Here is a 17256-nt window from a genome sequence, read left to right on the forward strand (position 1 = left end):
GCGTCAGGCAAACCTGCCTCCCATTTAAGTTCTAAATAAGATGACTACAAAGAAAAAAAGCTACAGACCTCCCTCGCAATTTGCCCACTAGGAAATTTCCTTGTGTGTCCCAAGATCTTTACCCTAAAATGGATCTGTTGAATTTTATCCTGACAATGTAAATGGATCACTTATCTTCACAGGATGGAGACAAAGGACAGAACTCAAAGTCATCCCTCTGCTCACCTGAGACAAGTGCGTATCTGATTGCTTCCTCTGATGTAAGAAAGTAGTCACTGAGCTACACAAAGCATAAGTGACATATCCTCTACCCCCTCCCACAGGTGAATTGTGTATTTGGTGAAAGGCTGATCAAAGACTCCAAAGAATGCAACCCGCTTGTCTCTTATCTCCCCACACCTTTCCAAAGGTTCTTCTTCTTTCCCCAATATTCTCCCTTTAAATATTGAAGCCTTCAAAATCATCACTGGAGAAAGGCACCAACCTGCCTCCCAGGTACACATCCTCAACCTTGGCAAAGTAAACTTTCTAAATGATTGAGATCTGTCTCAGACACTTTTTGGTTCACACCAATTTCCTGGGTCTTTCAGGAACCCTGTTTGAGAACAGGTGAGCACTTCCGGACGACAGCACGGACGGGCACCGCAACTTTCCCAAAGATCTTCCGACTCAAGTAAAGTGGCAAAAAATGTGTATTCTAAGCCTGTGTGACCCCAGCCCCTCCATCTTCGGCGGACTAGATTGAAGTGCTGTCTGCTCCTCTGGTCCTCTTCAGTCAGCATGGGACTGGTGAGGAGAAGGCTGTGCTGGACTCCTCGCCGCCCGGCTACCTGACCTTGGTGTTGAGCTTCAGGTACGCGACATAGTGTGTCAGGAGCAGCCTTTGGAAGGCGCCACTGTAGAAGGCCCAGGCCGGGATCAGGCTCAGAAAGCCCGCCTTAAACAGAGAGAAGCGTCAGTGTTGGGGAGGAAGGAATGACAAGTACCTCAGTTCATCTTTGTGGTCTTTAAAAACATTTATTTGTGACTACTAAAGTGGAGCCCCAGAACCTTTTATGTCATCGATAAAGTTTAAGGGTCTCGTGACACTTTCTCAGCACACAAGGTTTTCTCAGACACCAAAGGAGCCAGTCCTTTTAAACTCCTTTGGACGACCTAGTAGGATCAGCCCTAAGGAATTTTTTTTTCTTTGAGACAAGGTCTTGCTCTGTCACCCAGACTGGAGTGCAGTGGCATGATCACAACTTACTGCAGCCTCAGCCTCCTGGGCTCAAGGGATCCTCCCACCTCAGCCTTTTGAGTAGCTGGCACCATAAGAGTGTGTCACCATGCCTGGCTAATTTTTTTCTTTTTTTTTTTTTTTTTCAGAGATGGGGTCTCACTATGTTGCCCAGGCTGTGCTCAAACTCCTGGGCTTAAGTGATCCTCCTGCTTTGGCCTCCCAGAGTGCTGGGATTATAGGTGTAAGCCACCGTGCCTGGCCTGGAAATTCTAAATGAAGAGAACTCTGTGTTAACCACCTCCTGACTTACTCTTTCTCTTAGTAAGTATGTCCCCCCTTGTCTTCAAGTCCTTTCTACCAAGCTTCTGTTGAAATGAGGATCCTGGGCCAGGCGCAGTGGCTCACACCTGTAATCTCAGCACTTTGGGAGGCCAAGGCAGGTGGATCACTTGAGGTCAGGAGTTCGAGACCAGCCTGGCCAACATGGTGAAACCCTGTCTCTACTAAAAATACAAAACTTAGCCAGACATGGTGATGCATGCCTGTAGTCTCAGCTATTCAGGAGGCTGAGGCAGGAGAATCGCTCGAACCCAGGAGTTAGAGGTTGCATTGAGCTGAGATCGTACCATTGCCCTCCAGCCTGGGTGACAGAGCGAGAGTCTGTCATAAATAAATAAATAAATAAATAAATAAATGATAAAAATGAGGATCCAGGAAAGAATCAGAAATGCTTTCCATCATTTGGCACAACTCCAAGGCATAGCAGGTGCCAGACAAATACGTGAAGCCTGGATAAATGGAAGTCAGTCACAGAAAGGTATGGGTTATCGACATGCAGCACTTGCTTTTCAAAGAGGAGGAAGCCTTCAGCTCAACGCATTTCAGGCTGTAGAAAGATTCTTTCAAGGTACAGGCCTTGAAAGATTCCTTGCCACCAAACTGCAACTGTGTCTTCCACAGTTCTGGGGTCCAGGATCCCGGAAGCAATCATTTTGTTCACAGCATGACTTTATTAATCCAGCATGCCTCAATCTACCTACTCCCTACAGAACAACGGGATTCCAACCAGAGGAAAACTTGAGCTTTGAGGGGAGTTATTCATGTTTCGTCAGCCAGCTCAGATCCTCAGACCTCTACATTCCTCTGAGATATTCGAAGACAAGGGACTAATGACAGCTTCTGGGAGCCAAAGCTGACCTCTCCTCCCACTAGCCACGTCGCTGAATCAACACAGATTCTTCCTCAAGGACTTCATTTTTCTCTCCGAGCTTTCTTATCTCACAGCAACATCAAGCCCTTTCAGTAGCTCTGTCCTGAACAAAATGTTTTGGCATAGTGAGGTCAGCCATAAAGAAAATAAGCAACATAAATTAAAATTCCAGCCCCCTTGAAAAAGTCCTAAAAGAGTCCCTCTTCCATCTCCATCTTTGTCTACCCCCTCCCATCCTGGAAGGGCCATGTAAGAGCCAGAAAAGGCTGTGGCCGCAGATAAAAGTGGACTGAAATTCTAGCTTCACCATTACCAGCTGGGTGGTCATGGGCCAGCTGTTGGCGCTCTGAGCTTTGTCTTCCTCCATTGTAAAAGGGCGGCTCTAAGACCTATCTCCCAAGATTATTAGTACAACTAAGCGAGGCAGCGTGCATGAAGCCTCCAAGCACGACAGGGTCTCTGTAGGTGGGGGCTCCATCCCTGCCTCGGTCCCAGCCCCATGTTCCCTGCAGGTGGAGGGCATGCTATCTTTGCCTGGCCTCTTGGTAATAAACGGGTCACTTATTTACCATTTGATTCTACATGATTGCTTCTCTGTTTAGACACAATGATCTTTCTAAATCCTGGCAAACTCGAAATTGGCTTTAATGATTAATGTATTTTCATTTATTTTCTCTCCTGCTTCACCAGGCACAAAAACTCCTTTTCCTGGTCTGTTCTTGGCAACTGTTTGAAGGAAAGGTCAAGAAAACACTCCGGCCAGGCACGGTGGCTCCCACCTGTAATCCTAGCCCTCTGGGAGGCCAAAGCAGGAGGATCGCTAGAGCCCAGAAGTTCAAGACCAGTCTGGGCAACAACGCGAGCCCCAGCCTCTATAAAAACAGTTAAATATTAGCTGGATGTAGTGGCATGTGCCTATAGTCCCAGCTTCGGCAGAGGCTGAGGTGGGAGGATCCCTTGAGCCCAGGAGTTCGAAGAGGCTGCAGTGAGTTGCGATCCTGCACTGCACTCCAGCCTGGGCAACCTGGCTATGTCAAAATTAAATAAAATATTCAACTTTGACCCTGTGTCAAGATAAAATTTTATTCTATTTCTATAAAAATAAAATGTTTCTTTACCTACAAGGAAACATTTTTCAGACGCTGATGAGTTCTGTTTAAGCCATCAGCATCCTGGAGGACTAAGGTCACAGCGTGCTCCTGAAGATGGAAGGGACGCCATCCCCACTGAGAGGGCTAAGCTGTGACACCAAGAAAGTGCACAAGAAATATGTAGTTTTGGCCGGGCGCGGTGGCTCACGCCTATAATCCCAGCACTTTGGGAGGTCGAGGCAGGCAGATCACCTGAGGTCAGGAGTTGGAGACCAGCCTGGCCAACATGGTGAAACCCTGTCTCTACTAAAAATCCAAAATTTAGCCACGTGTGGCAGTGCACACCTGTAATCCTAGCTACTCAGGAGGCTGAGGCAGGAGAATTGCTGGAACCTGGGAGGCAGAGGCTGCAGTGAGCCAAGACTGTACCACTGCACTCCAGTCTGGGCAACAGCGAGACTCCATTAAAAACAAACAAACAAACAAACAAACACTGGAGAGAGTGGGAAGTGGGAGGAGAGAAAGAGAAAGGCATGTTCAGAAGTGTGTCCTCTGTTCGATGTGAGCTCTGGGCCTAGGCTGGGGGCTGAAGGATAAGGCCTGGCGCATGAAGGATGGAGAAGTGATTCATGAGTAAGGGTGGCACGGAGGGGAAAGAAGGGGCCATTGCCCCCACTCCACTGGAGTGTAACCACAGGAAATTATCTCAGCATGGGGAGATAGGTGCTGAGATTTGGTTTTCCCAGCTTCCCTCAGGTCCACGTTGGTGCTGATGTAGAGATAAGAAGAGCCAGAGGTCTCTATGGATCCAAGCTACAGATGGACCTTGTGCCTGTAGCTGGAGGGGGATGTGGCAGGTGCAGCAGTCTGCTGCCCTCAGTAGCTGGGGAGGCCTCGTCAGGGCATCCACTGGCCAAGTGAAAAGGACAGAAAGGTTCATCTCCCTCATCCTCCACAGACATAAACTTCAGCAAGGTGAACAGCCACCCAGGACACCAGCCCACACAACGGAAGGACCGTCAGGGACCACAAGGCATCCTCTCCCAGCGCCACCTAAGTGGGAGGGGCAGGAAGAAGGGAGGGTCCAGGGAAGACTGAACACTTCTCCCTGAATAACAGACTGAGAGTACGTTTCCTAAATGGCCAGTTCAGATGACGAGATCAAACTCAGTTTAGACTCACTGGACGTTTGATGAAATTTCCTGCAGCAAGTAGTGATCTGGAAAAAGACCAGATCAGCAATAGACAAACTAAAGACCTTATTTTCGCTCTGTGTGTCTGCTTTGTCGTGTGAGTCACACTGGTGATTCTGCACATTGTTGAGGTTCTACACAAAAATATTAAGTAATCATGTAAGAAAGTTCAATATCTAGCCGGGCGCGGTGGCTCACGCCTGTAATCCCAGCACTTTGGGAGGCCGGGGCAGGCGGATCACGAGGTCAGGAGATCGAGACCATCCTGGCCAATACAGTGAAACCCCGTCTCTACTAAAAATACAAATAATTAGCCGGGCGAGGTGGCGGCGCCTGTAGTCCCAGCTACTCGGGAGGCTGAGGCAGGAGAATGGCGTGAACCCATGAGGCGGAGCTTGCAGTGAGCCAAGATCGAGCCACTGCACTCCAGCCTGGGCGACAGAGCAAGACTCTGTCTCAAAAAAAAAAAAAAAAAAGAAAAAGAAAATTCAATATCTCTTGCCAGAGTCTTCTTTAAGTCCCAGCAGATAAAGGAATGCTTTGGGAGACTTAGCACATGGAGCCATAAATCCTTCTAGCACCCATGAAAGAGAGAGAGAAAGAGAGTTCCAATTCCCACAGGAGAAAAGCCAATGGGAATGAGGAGGAAGCTGGCAGATGGTGGGTAAGTGAGGAAACCCCATCTAACTTTCTTTGGTGGGACTGGAGTCGGAGCCATGCCAATGTTATGTTTGTTTCAGTATTAGTGAGCAATACTCAAGTCTACCTTTGTTTCATGTTTGTGTTTGTTTTTAAAAGCAGCCCAGGCCAGGTGCGGTGGCGCACGCCTGTAATCCCAGCACTCTGGGAGGCTGAGGCGGGCAGATCACAAGGTCAGGAGATTCAGACCATCCTGGCCAACTTGGTGAAATCCCATCTCTACTAAAAATACAAAAGCTAGCTGGGCATGGTGGCGGGCGCCTGTAGTCCTAGCTACTTGGGAGACTGAGGCAGGAGAATCGCTTGAACCCAGGAGGTGGAGGTTGCAGTGAGCTGAGATCGCGGCACTGCACTCCAGCCTGGCAACAGAGTGATACTCGGTCTCAAAAAAAAAAAAAAAAGCAGCCCAGGAGTGGTTGGTAAGAGCCTCTTGTGCCATATGCTGGATCTGTAGGTGCTGGAGCTGGCTTGTACTCACTCATAAGAGCCCGCTGTGATCATTCGCAGCAAACTAACACGGAAACAGACAACCAAACACCGCGTGTTCTCACTCATAAGTGGGAGTTGAACAATGAGAACACATGGACACAGGGAGGGGAACATCACACACTGGGGCCTGTCGGGGGGTGGGGGGCAAGGGGAGAGAGAGCATTAGGACAAATACCTAATGCACGTGGGACTTAAAACCTAGATGACAGGTTGATAGGTGCAGCAAACCACCATGACACATGTATACCTATGTAACAAACCTGCACGTTCTGCACATATATCCCAGAACTTAAAGTAAAATTAACATTAAAAAAGAGAGAGCCCACTATGCACCACGCACTCCTGAATTCACGCACACGGCGTCATGCCAGTGGTTTAAACTCAGCCATGCTGGGAGTATTTATACCATAGAAGTCAAACGCTACATGGCAAAGTGGTTTGTGTTGGTTTTGCTTTTTTCCCTGGACTGGACATTGACTGGAATAGAGGGTCAGGGAAGACAGCAGCCCCCACGTGGAAGCACCATACATCTTGGTCTTCCCTGCTCAAGAGCTCCTGGGAGCCACTTTACTTTCTGAGGGAGGAGGGAGGCAGCCAAGAATGAGACTTGCCAACTTGGGGGTTATCTAGAGGCTGAGCTCCCAGGCTCCGGCTTCTCCCCACCTTGCCACATAGTCCTTGTCCCTGCCTATCTTACTGCTGGGAGCATACCCAACGCATCGATGAGTGTTCCAGCAGCAAGGAAGAGCTAGCCCAGCCCTGCCAGGGCCACCTGCGTGTCCTCCCTCCCTGGCTTCAAGAAAAGGAGAAGTTATCAATTACCAAGATTTCGTGGGCAAGGCAGCCACAGGTTTCACCTCCAATTGTGACATAATTCAGTGACTCTTGGACAAACTCATCAGCAGTCTTGGTTATCACATTGGTATTTAGATACTTTGTCATTGCAGTTGAGACGGCATATGGGGTCACCACCTACAACGGGAAACAAAGACCGTGGCACAGAAGCAATCCACTCCGGAAGAAGACTCAGAAATTAACACTCAAGACCCCGTCCCACCACTTCCCGACCCTTCTCTTCCTAGGCAAGGTTTTAAGATCTTCAGTGGAAAAAGGCACAGAACTGGCACAGAGCTGGGAATCAAAAATTTGGTTTCTCAGGTGGCCCAAATGCCCTGCCCAACACACAGCGTGAACGGGAAGAACTCGGGTCTCTCAGAACCGAGTTGCAAGACAGCAAATAAAAATATGGGATGTCCAGTTAAATCTGAAGTTCAAACAATGAAAATCACTTCAGCACAATCGTGTCCCGAGTATTGCATGGGACATACTCATACTGAAAACTATTCATAGGCATCTGAAATTCAAATTTAACTGGAGGTCCTGTATTTAATCTGGCAACTCTACCTCAGAAGTTTGTTTCTAATACATATAACCAAAGCTGGAGCAACTGAAAGCACTTTGGATTCCCACTTTCACACTTCAGTTAGGAACCAAGAGTGGCACATACCTCATAACCTTTTCCTGTTGTGGTAAGAAAAACAATCACACATTGTGCCCTAAAAACCCAACACCATGTTTCCACCTCTGGTCTAACCACATTGTGGCCTGGCACGGGGATTCGTAATAGGGTTTTATTACCTTATTCCGAGAACAAAGGGTTTGGCATCTTTAGAAAGAAAAAAGGCCGGCATGATGACTCACGTCTGTAATCCCAGCACCTTGGGAGGCTAAGGCTGGACAACTGCTTGAGCCCAGGAGTTCAAGACCAGCCTGAGCAACATGGCAAAACCTCATCTCCATTAAAAACAGAAAAATTAGCCAGGCACGGTGGCACGTGCCTGTAGTCCTAGCTACTCAGGAGGCTGAGGCAGGAGGATCCACTGAACCTGGAAGGCAGAGGTTGCAGTGAGCCAAGATCATGCCACTGCACTCCAGCCTGGGTAACATCAGAGTGAAACCCTGTCAAGGAAGGAAGGAAGGAAGGAAGAAGGAAGGAAGGAAGGAAGGAAGGAAGAAGGAAGGAAGGAAGGGAGAAAAAGTAAAAAAAAAAAAATCCACAAAAGTTTTTTTGGTTTTATTTATCTTCACATCACACATTTGGAATTACATTGTTTCATAACTGAACCCAATTATGAGTCAGTTAATCCAAATGAGCAGGTTCCTATGGAAATTAAAGCATGATTAATTTGTATAACACTTTTCTTCCAAGGATCTCAAAGTATTACTCTTTGAGAAATGTAAGGAGGGTGCTTTCTCCACCACAGTTTCCAGATAGGGAAGTAATGATAAGTATTTTCATTCTTAAGTGATTTGGGGTTGACAAAACATCTGTATGTACAAAATAGGGGCTCAATAAATATTGTTTAAACATATGTACCTATTTCCTCATTAGATCTTTACTATAACCCAGAGATATAAGCAGGCATTATAAGCCCCTTTTTATGGATGGGAAAACTGAGGCTCACAGAGTTTAAACAAGCTGACCAGGATCACTCAGATGAAAAGTGGCAGAGCTGGGATGAAATTCAAACCCAGCTCCACAGTACATGCTTTCTCATTCATTCAGCAAGTATTTATTGAGCACCAACTATGTGTGCGTTCGGAGAGGCCAATTGGTTTTTGAAAGATCACAGTCTTTTCACCTTCTCCTCCTTGCTAGAAGAGCACCCCCAAGATCTCTGCATCAGGGAAGAGACAAGGGACACCATTTCCCCACCCACATCTCCTCCTGACCCTGCTGCTCCATGGTACCCACTACCTCTGCAGCTGTGCCCTGAGGATCAAGATAAGATGCTGCTGAGGGTCACAAGGCTAGGAAGCAGGTGGCTGTGATGATCATTCATGTTTAGAAATCACCAAGGATTCCTGGTTCCTTCTTCTTCCAGACACACACATAATAGAATCGCACTTCCTGGCCCCCGGTGGCTGTGTGGGACCGTGCAACCAGATTTGGCCAGTGATTTATGAACAGAGGTGAGATGTGTCATCTCTGGGCCAGAGCACTTCATTGTCAAAGCAGGACCCACTAGAACTTCCCACTCCTTTTCCTCTGGCACGTCGGCTGCTCCATAGCCTGGGGCCCTGTGTCAACACAGTCAGCTAACGTCTTCTGTGAACCCACAGTGGATGTGTCGCGTGAATGCAAAATAGGACTTTGTTGTTTTAAGCCACTGAGATTTTAGGGGTTATTTTTTACTGCAGCAAACTTAGCCCAGACGGAGTTGCAGCATTGCAAAAGGGAAACCCCAGCTTCAGCTGGGATGGGAGCATGGAGACCCCAGCATGGAAGCAGGACCCTCCGATGGGTCAGACGGCTTCTGCATGGCAGAAAAAGGGACTGTGACACGGTGGCAATGCTGTTACAACCACTCACTATGGCTCAGAAATGATATTATTGGCCAAATTCCTACCATTAACTCATATCTGCCTACTTAATAAGCTTTACCCTGTAGCTGGCTGGTTTACAGGAACAGCCGCCTAAAATACTCTCACTGGATATTTTAATTGAAAATCAGTGTGTGCAGCAATAATTTCCAAGATATAATTTTGAATGTGCCTTTCTCCATTTCTAATAGGATATTGTAAAACTTCTTCCCACACAACAATAACAAAACAACACAAAAACTCTGTTTATTCTACACTCCAGAAACTACCTAGCTCTAACTCTGTTGCTGAACAAAGCACAAATAAATCACTGACACTTGAGGAATCACATTGCTCAGCCTGCAGCAGGCAGTGACAGCCCAGCTCCACCCAGGTGAGGACAGGTCATCTCCACGACATAGGGGGAAGGGAAGCAGAGTGCCTCCTCCTCACCTGCTCGAGAACCAGAGTGTGGCGACCTCTGTGGCCCACCACAGATGGACCCCCCCCCCGGTGACTAGCCCCTTCCCTCATTCAAACTCGGATCAAGTGCCCAGTTTAGTTTTGTTTGCTTCTTCTCCAGAATTCCTCCCACATAAGCCTGTGTCCTGTGCTGGGGTCAAAGAGGAAAAGCCACAGCCGACCCTAATGTCTGCTCGGATGAAGCATCAGGTAGCAAGAAGGTCCACAGCATTTCTGAGCAGCCACTCCCCTCCCCCATTTCCTCCTCCAGCACCCAGGGTGTGGGGGAGGGCAGCAGAAGCCACAGCAGCAGGTGGGACTGAGGCCCCCGAAAGCCCACGTGGCGTCCCCAGCTCTTCCTGCTGACCACATGTGCACAGCCAGGCCCGCAGAAGGCAGTGGCCCCGGCCCACGGGAGGTCCAGAGTCACCCTTCCCGAGGACTCACAGCCGCCCACCTCACCTGGATGATGACAAGGACTCACAGCCGCCCACCTCACCTGGATGATGACTTCTTTTGCTCTATATTCCTCTTGCAGGGCCTTGGAAAATGTGCACACAAACGCCTGGAGCAAAAAGGAGAAACACCTGAGGCCCCAGAGTGTGCTCCCTATCCCGACCTGGCACCGCAATGACGACCACCCTGGCTACAGGATCTTTAAAATAAAGAGTGGAAGATCGGGCGGGCGAAGGGCAACGGATGGCAACGGCAGATAACGGGGTGGGCAACGGGCGAACGGAGGGCAACGATGGGCACGGTGGAACGGTATAACGGATGGCAACGGATATAACGGATGGGCATGGTGGGGTTAACAGATGGCACCCGATGGCAACGGTATAACGGCGGCGTCGAGTATAACGATGGCAACGGCGGGCAACGGGTGATTAACGATATACGGCAACGGTGGTACGAATATGGCGAACGGATGTGGCATGGCGGGCTAACGATGGCACGATGGGCGAACGATGGCTGAACGGCACCGATAAGAACGGCAGCATGGCGGCGAACGGTGAACGCAGATGGCACGATGGCACCAGAAGTGGCAATGATGGCAACGGTATAACGGCATAACAGGCACGGGAGGGTACCGGTGGCACAGTGGGCACAGAGGGTGAATGGGTAACGGGAGGGTAATGGAGGGTATGGAGGGTGGGAATGAATGGAATGGAAGGAATGGGGTGGAAGGAATGGAATGGGGAATGGAGGGGGTAATGGAATGGAAGGAAGGGAATGGAATGGAAGGAAGGGAAGGAATCAGAATGGAATTGCAGGGGGCCCCTCAACACAAACAAACTGAAATATGGAGGATATGGATCTGATCTCATTCACAACATATAAAGACAAAATGGACAGATGGAACAACATGGCCATGGAGGGGGGGCAGAAAGAGAGTAAGGGGAAAAATGAACCAGCTTGTCCTGATGGGAGTTAGCACTTCATCCCCTGGTCTGGGAAGAGGGTCCCCCACTCAGCAAGAATGTCTGTTTTGGGATAAACCCATCCCTAGGGCCACTGCATGTATTAACCTCCTTCCTAGAGCACTCCCTCCTCCTCAGGCTGTGTTTATGACGAGCGCATAGTCAGGCCAGACCGCCCAGTCTGGAAGGAAGCTACAGTGTCACTTGTCAGCAGGAAGACGGCGAGGGCTCCCGGAGGAGGTGAGCGGGGCTGGCATCCCCAGAGGCTGGCCGGGTCGTGCACCGCAGGGCTTCCTTCATGTGCTGGGAGCAAGGGCTTTATTCTAATTTCCTCTTGGGCTTCCCAGTGACTGGCTCAGCCCTGCACATATGCGAGCGTCTCCAGGCAAACCTTTCCATCAACTTGCCAGATGATCAGAGGAAATTGCCAACTGGGAGAAATAAGAGGCACAAGGAAGAGACTTGGAAGTCATGACATCACTCACCTTGGAAGCTGAGTACATGGAGTAGAGAGGCCAAGGAAACAGGGCTATCCCGGAAGAAATGTTCAGGACGAGACCTTTCCGCCTGAAAGGCAAAGAAGCAAAGTTCCCATGGCTTTGTTGCCTACCCGACCTTGGGTACAAAGAAAACAGTGTGAACACTGCCGGACTCTGCCCTTTCCAGGCTTCCGCAGGTGCTGGGGGCTCTGCTTCTAGGAACGGTGAGTGAACTTCCCCCGCCTTCCCCCGGAGGGCGCCACGCAGCGATGTCTGAATTTCCGCCGCACAGAGATGCCACCGGGCAGTTATGTGACGTCACACAATGTGAGGGGCTTGCTCCTGGAGACTGAGGCCCTCCTACAGCTGCGGTCTCTCCACCAAGATACTGATAACCAGCTCAGCTCAGGATTTAAGGGGAGGGAATCCTTCTCCCCTAAATGTGACCACATGAGCTGCCGGTCCCGTTGGCCTCACGGACCCACAGCAGGACAGATGTCACATGCTGGAATGTTGTCTTGGGTAGAATTTCACAGTCCAGGACCTGCTCACACAGATACCCTATGCCAGTCTCCAGGAGCCTCACTTGTCCTTTTGAAATTCAGTATCCTTAATCCCTCCCAATCAGACGGATTCGATAGAGGAGTAGGGGACAAGAAACTGCAAATTAGAATCCAAGGCCAAGCCCCTTCTCCCTCTAGGGAAGATAAGCTATCAAGCATTTGCTTTTAACGACACCACCTGAGAAAAACCACCTCCCAAGCGCATTGGAATAGGGTGACGTAAACATGCAATCAGTGGAGGAGCTGACAGAGCGGCCATTTTCACATTAAACCGGAGTATTCTTTCTGACAAAAGCTGAAATTCCTAACAAAGAGATGGCCGCGATCTCAGGACAACTTCTGAAGTTTTCTTTTACACTCAACATTAGTTAATTTTTCTTTAATCCAGTGCGTGTTGAAACTGCCCTTGTCTTCCTCCCTCCGATAGTGTTAATTTCACCTTCACGTGAGATTGTCTATTTGCAGAGCTGGCCTGGCCCGGAACGTTATGTTTTTTTCCCATAATCACCATGTGCTTTCATCGTAGCTGTTACCGTTTGTGAAAGCACAGCCAGGTGGACTCTGTGTCCCAGTCCCCGAGTTAGCTGACTGCCAGGGCAGGGAGGCCCTGTGCTCCACACTTTTTTGAAGAAGGCCTTACCTTGATTCCATATGTTTCAGAATTAGCTGTGTCATCTACAAGAGAAGGCCACAGGTAAGCCCGACAAGGAACTAAGTAGCAGTGCAAGGGGGCGGGATGGAATGGGGAAGGGAGCGCGGGAGGAAGCTGGGAAAGAGCCTCATCTTCTCAGAAGGCCTTGAAAATTGCTGGCACTCATTGGAGGTCACTCTGGCCACATTAGAGTCTGGCTGGAACCCACAGCAGCCCACCGAGACAAATGACAGGCTGTTCTGGGGCCTCTGGTTTCTTCCCCCTGAAGCTAATGTCTTTCTGGAAAAAGAGGGCAGTGAAAAATTGGGCGAATTGGCTTACGGCTGTGGGACCGACACTGAGGTTCCCGTGATACTCTTCATTCTGCCGGACAGGCCAAAGTGGACTGGCCGTGAGTTGGAACTGGAGAGCTATGCGGAAACCTAACAAGACTCTGCAGAGAGAAGAACGCCTCTTCCACTCAACAGCAGCCGCTGATGCAGCCTGCAGCTGGGCTGTGAAATAGCTCTGTGCACACAGCGCGCGGCCGCTCCTGTGTATCGGAATTACAAGAGCCTTGAGCAGCCCCTTCCCCCTCCCAGCCTACAGACCCCTGAAAAGGTCTTCTCTGCCATTTCGGGAGCCTAAAAGAACTTTTTGTTTCAAAATTACAAGGTACACATTCTACAAACGAAGGAAGAGGCAACCCCATGGACTGAAATGTTCTCTGAGGTAGGATTGACCAGAATCAGGCCTGGCAGGCCTGGAGCAGACCCTGACTGCAGCAGGTTTGAGACAAGGGACCCAAGTGAAAGGAGAGGGGCAGAGGCATCAAGGCACCTGGGGCCCGGAAGACACAGGCCGCCCATTTCTCGATGCTGTCTAGGGGCCCTGCAGCAGCTCCTCACAGGTGCGGGCTCCCAGGCCAGGCCCCAGCCTGTCTCAGAGCCTCCAGGGAACGTCTTGGCTGCTGGGAGACCAGGGGGCCAGGGCGGGGGGGGGGGGCGGGGGCTCTCTAGAACCACTAGGCTGCCTGTGGAACACTGGATTTTGAGGAAGAAGAGGGAGGATGAGGGGCGAGATGGTGTCAGCCCTCTTTCCGTGAATGACTTCCTAAGGATATTGTATAAGCCTTTTCAGCCAGCACCCACATTGCCTCAAAGCCTCCCGAATGAACTCACTAGCCCCATTGGCTGAACGATCCTAGAGAGACAACACTGAATCGTGTGGGTCCCTGCCTCAAGGCTTCCCATATTCAGTTTCTTATTCCAGCTTCCCTTTGCCTTCAAACGTATATTCTCCCATCCCTGCCCTGAAGAGCACTCGACCGTCTCCAGATGGCTGCTTTGAAATAGTGCAGCTTCTCTAGTCACGCTTCTAACCAGCAAGGTTCACCGGGGCATGCTATACTTAGAAGCTAAACTTCAATTTATTTTATTTGTTACTTAGGGAACTTAGTGTTTATCAATATATAATTTTTTAAAACAAATCAAAGCATTTCTCTGCTAAAGGAGTCAGAGGGTTGTCAAGTACATTTGGGAAATGCCTGTGGTCAAACAACCCAAGACTAAAAGGTCAGTTGTAAAATAACGTGAAAGACTTTAGTGGTGAGGCTGCAGATGACAGTTAGACACACAAAACTCATAATTACATCAGCTGGGGGTTCCAAAAAGCCATCGATTGCCAAGCATTAAAAGATGTGTGTACCCCGTAGCAACTGAGCAGGAAACCATAAAATGCCAGCGTGCTTACAGAAAAACAACCAACAGTTATTGTCAGCTCAACTTACCCACCTGAAAAAAAATTTTTTTTTTGTCTACTCTGCCTCCATTTCCCCTCCTTATCTTAACAGCAGCCTGGCTTTCTTTGGGAAATCTGTCCTCCACTACTGTCAGTTCACGGCTCAGACGGGTGAGACTGAGCCTTCTGCTTCTCTCCAACCAGGGTCCCAGCTCCTTGAAACCAGGAATCAGCCTTTACTCATCCCTGCAGTCCCACTGACCTTCCAGAGTGGCCACCGAGGCTGCCATATACAGCTGTGAATGTTGTGTACTGAGCAAGGTGCCCAGCTGTGGGGTTAGTGCAGGTGGGGAGCTCAGAGCTGACTCAAAAGCCACGTGCCCTAGTAGAGGAAGAGGGCTCTGTCCCCAGAGGAAGGGGGAACACGTCATTCACACAAAATCCTCGTCTACTCACCAAGTCATGCAGCCGCAAGCTGTGTCCATTCTTAAACAGGACCTTTCTCTAAATCGTCTATATAGGATAGCTTTGAGGGACTCGTGCTATACATCTTTGTGCAGCTGACCCTCATCAAAGAACTTGAATGCTGAATGGTGCCTAAGACATGTCTTGATCCACAGCCATTTTATTTTTATTTCTGTTTTTTGTTTTTTTGAGACAGAGTCTTGCTCTGTCGCCCAGGCTGGAGTGCAGTGGTGCGATCTCGGCTCACTGCAACCTCTGCCTCCCCGGTTCAGGAGATTCTCCTGCCTCAGCCTCCCAAGTAGCTGGGATTACAGGCACCCGCCACCACACCCAGCTAATTTTTGTATTTTCAGTAGAGACAGGGTTTCATCATGTTAGCCAGGATGGTCTCTATCTCCTGACCTCGTGATCCACCCGCCTCGGCCTCCCAAAGTGCTGGGATTACAGGCATGAGCCACCGCGCCCAGCCGATCCACAGCCTTTTAATAGCAGATGCAGAACCTCAAGTTCAAGGGGTCTACATAACTTGTCCAATGCCGTCCAACTAATTAGTAGCTGTGCTGGAACCAGAACACAGATGAACTTGAGCTTTGATTCAACAAATATTTATTGAACAACAAAAGTTCAGAAAATGTAAGCCATGCCCTCCGTCAGTTTTCCAAAGTGAGCTTTCCTCTAGCTACAAAGCCTAAAATTAGAGGAAGAGACTAATTTTTTTTAAGTTGCCTCGGAATCCTGAATGCGTTTCAGCATCATCAAGCTTAATATGTTCCGACATGTGACAAAACTGAAAGCAGAAATAGAATTCAGGTACAAGGGAGAGTTGAATCCATGACTGTATTTTCTAGATGAAAAACAGAACAAGACAATTACAAGACCACGACATGGCCTCTCAACTAAGTGCGGTTCGATTTCAAAGAATGCTGTTTCTACAGTGGACGGGCACAATTCTCCTGAGTTGCCAAACTTCAACAGCTACTACATGTTAATGCATTTCGCACATATATTGATCACATACCTTGACTACGGAGGTGATGTTACAGTGGATGACGCTCTGTAATAAATAATCACAACCACACATCAGCTGGATGATTAGAGAAATTCTCCTGGAAAGTAGTCAGTGCTAAAGAACCATGAAGAGGGCAAAAGTGCATGTCTGAGCGGTTTCATCATTCACCCTGCAAATTAGGCTCCTAACTGACTTCCAGCAAGCATGCACTAGCATCAAGAAACATCTGACTCCCATTCTGTCCTTCTGTACCTATGTCATGTTGACTAGACGTCAATTAAGAGTTTCCGGGAAAACTTGGAACTATATTACCGGAGGAATATAGATACGGTTTTTCAAAGACAGCTATTCCATTCCCAGCTGGAGGAAGAGGGGTTAGCATATGTGAGTCTAGGAGAACAGAAAGGCAGATGGTTGTATAATATAAGGTAGAGGTTCTGGGCTATGGAGGGCAGGTAAAGAACCCACTAGAATCACCCAAGATAAAGAGAAAGGAAAAGAGGATGGACACAGACACACACAGGCAGAGGAGCAAGCCTGGAACTTGCTTCCTGGAGAGACATAGACTTGTGCCAGAAACAGAGTGTGGGAGACAGAGCCCACACAGGAGATGTGTGGTCCTGAGAGGAGTTTGGTGAGGACGTGCAGCAGCGCCCAAGCAGTCTGGCATTATCACCCGGTGCAGCAGACTCAGGGCTTACCCAGGACTGCAGGATACCTGCAGAAGTGGGGGATGGATGCATGAGGGCCTGCTCAGGTTGGTGCAGCCCTGTGACTCCAAAGGTCAGGGCCTAAGGAAGGGTCAACAAATTGTGCCTTCAAAAACTGTTAAATGCAACCGGGCGCGGTGGTTCACACCTGTCACCCCAGCATTTTGGGAGGCCGAGCCGGGCGGATTACCTGAGGTCAGGCGTTCGAGAACAGCCTGACCAACATGGTGAAACCCCATCTCTACTAAAAATACAAAAATTAGCTGGGTATGGTGGTGCATGCCTGTCGTCCCAGCTACTCAGAAGGCTAAGGCAGGAGAATAGCTTGAACCCAGGAGGCGGAGGTTGCAGTGAGCCGAGATCATGTCACTACACTCCAGCCTGGGCGACAGAGGGAGACTCCATCTCAAAAAGAAAAAAAAAGGAACTGTTAAATCCATTAAAAATGTACTCCCAACCAACAACGGCAGCCATGGGTCTGAGTCAAGCTTACTGAACTTACAGTCCTGCCA

General features: G+C 49.1%; 1 protein-coding gene across 2 annotated transcripts in view; it reads right to left on the reverse strand.

Annotated features, from left to right (window-relative positions):
* Positions 1-674: 674 nt before the first annotated feature.
* The window catches only part of HSD17B3 (hydroxysteroid 17-beta dehydrogenase 3), a 54666-nt gene continuing 38084 nt past the window's right edge, over positions 675-17256 (reverse strand). Inside the window, exons 6-11 of one of the 2 annotated variants that reach the window (XM_003912012.5) lie at positions 16044-16079; positions 12830-12864; positions 11633-11714; positions 10229-10294; positions 6727-6876; positions 675-937 (exon numbers count right to left, since the gene is read on the reverse strand). In XM_003912012.5, coding sequence (XP_003912061.1) covers positions 827-937; positions 6727-6876; positions 10229-10294; positions 11633-11714; positions 12830-12864; positions 16044-16079 — 480 coding nt within the window. In that variant the 3' untranslated portion in view covers positions 675-826. The remainder of the gene's footprint in view (positions 938-6726; positions 6877-10228; positions 10295-11632; positions 11715-12829; positions 12865-16043; positions 16080-17256) is intronic. The other variant, XM_009189250.3, reaches the window with a different exon arrangement.

This window comes from Papio anubis, chromosome 13 (genome assembly GCF_008728515.1).
Source record: "Papio anubis isolate 15944 chromosome 13, Panubis1.0, whole genome shotgun sequence".
In the NCBI taxonomy this organism is placed as follows: Eukaryota; Metazoa; Chordata; class Mammalia; order Primates; family Cercopithecidae; genus Papio; species Papio anubis.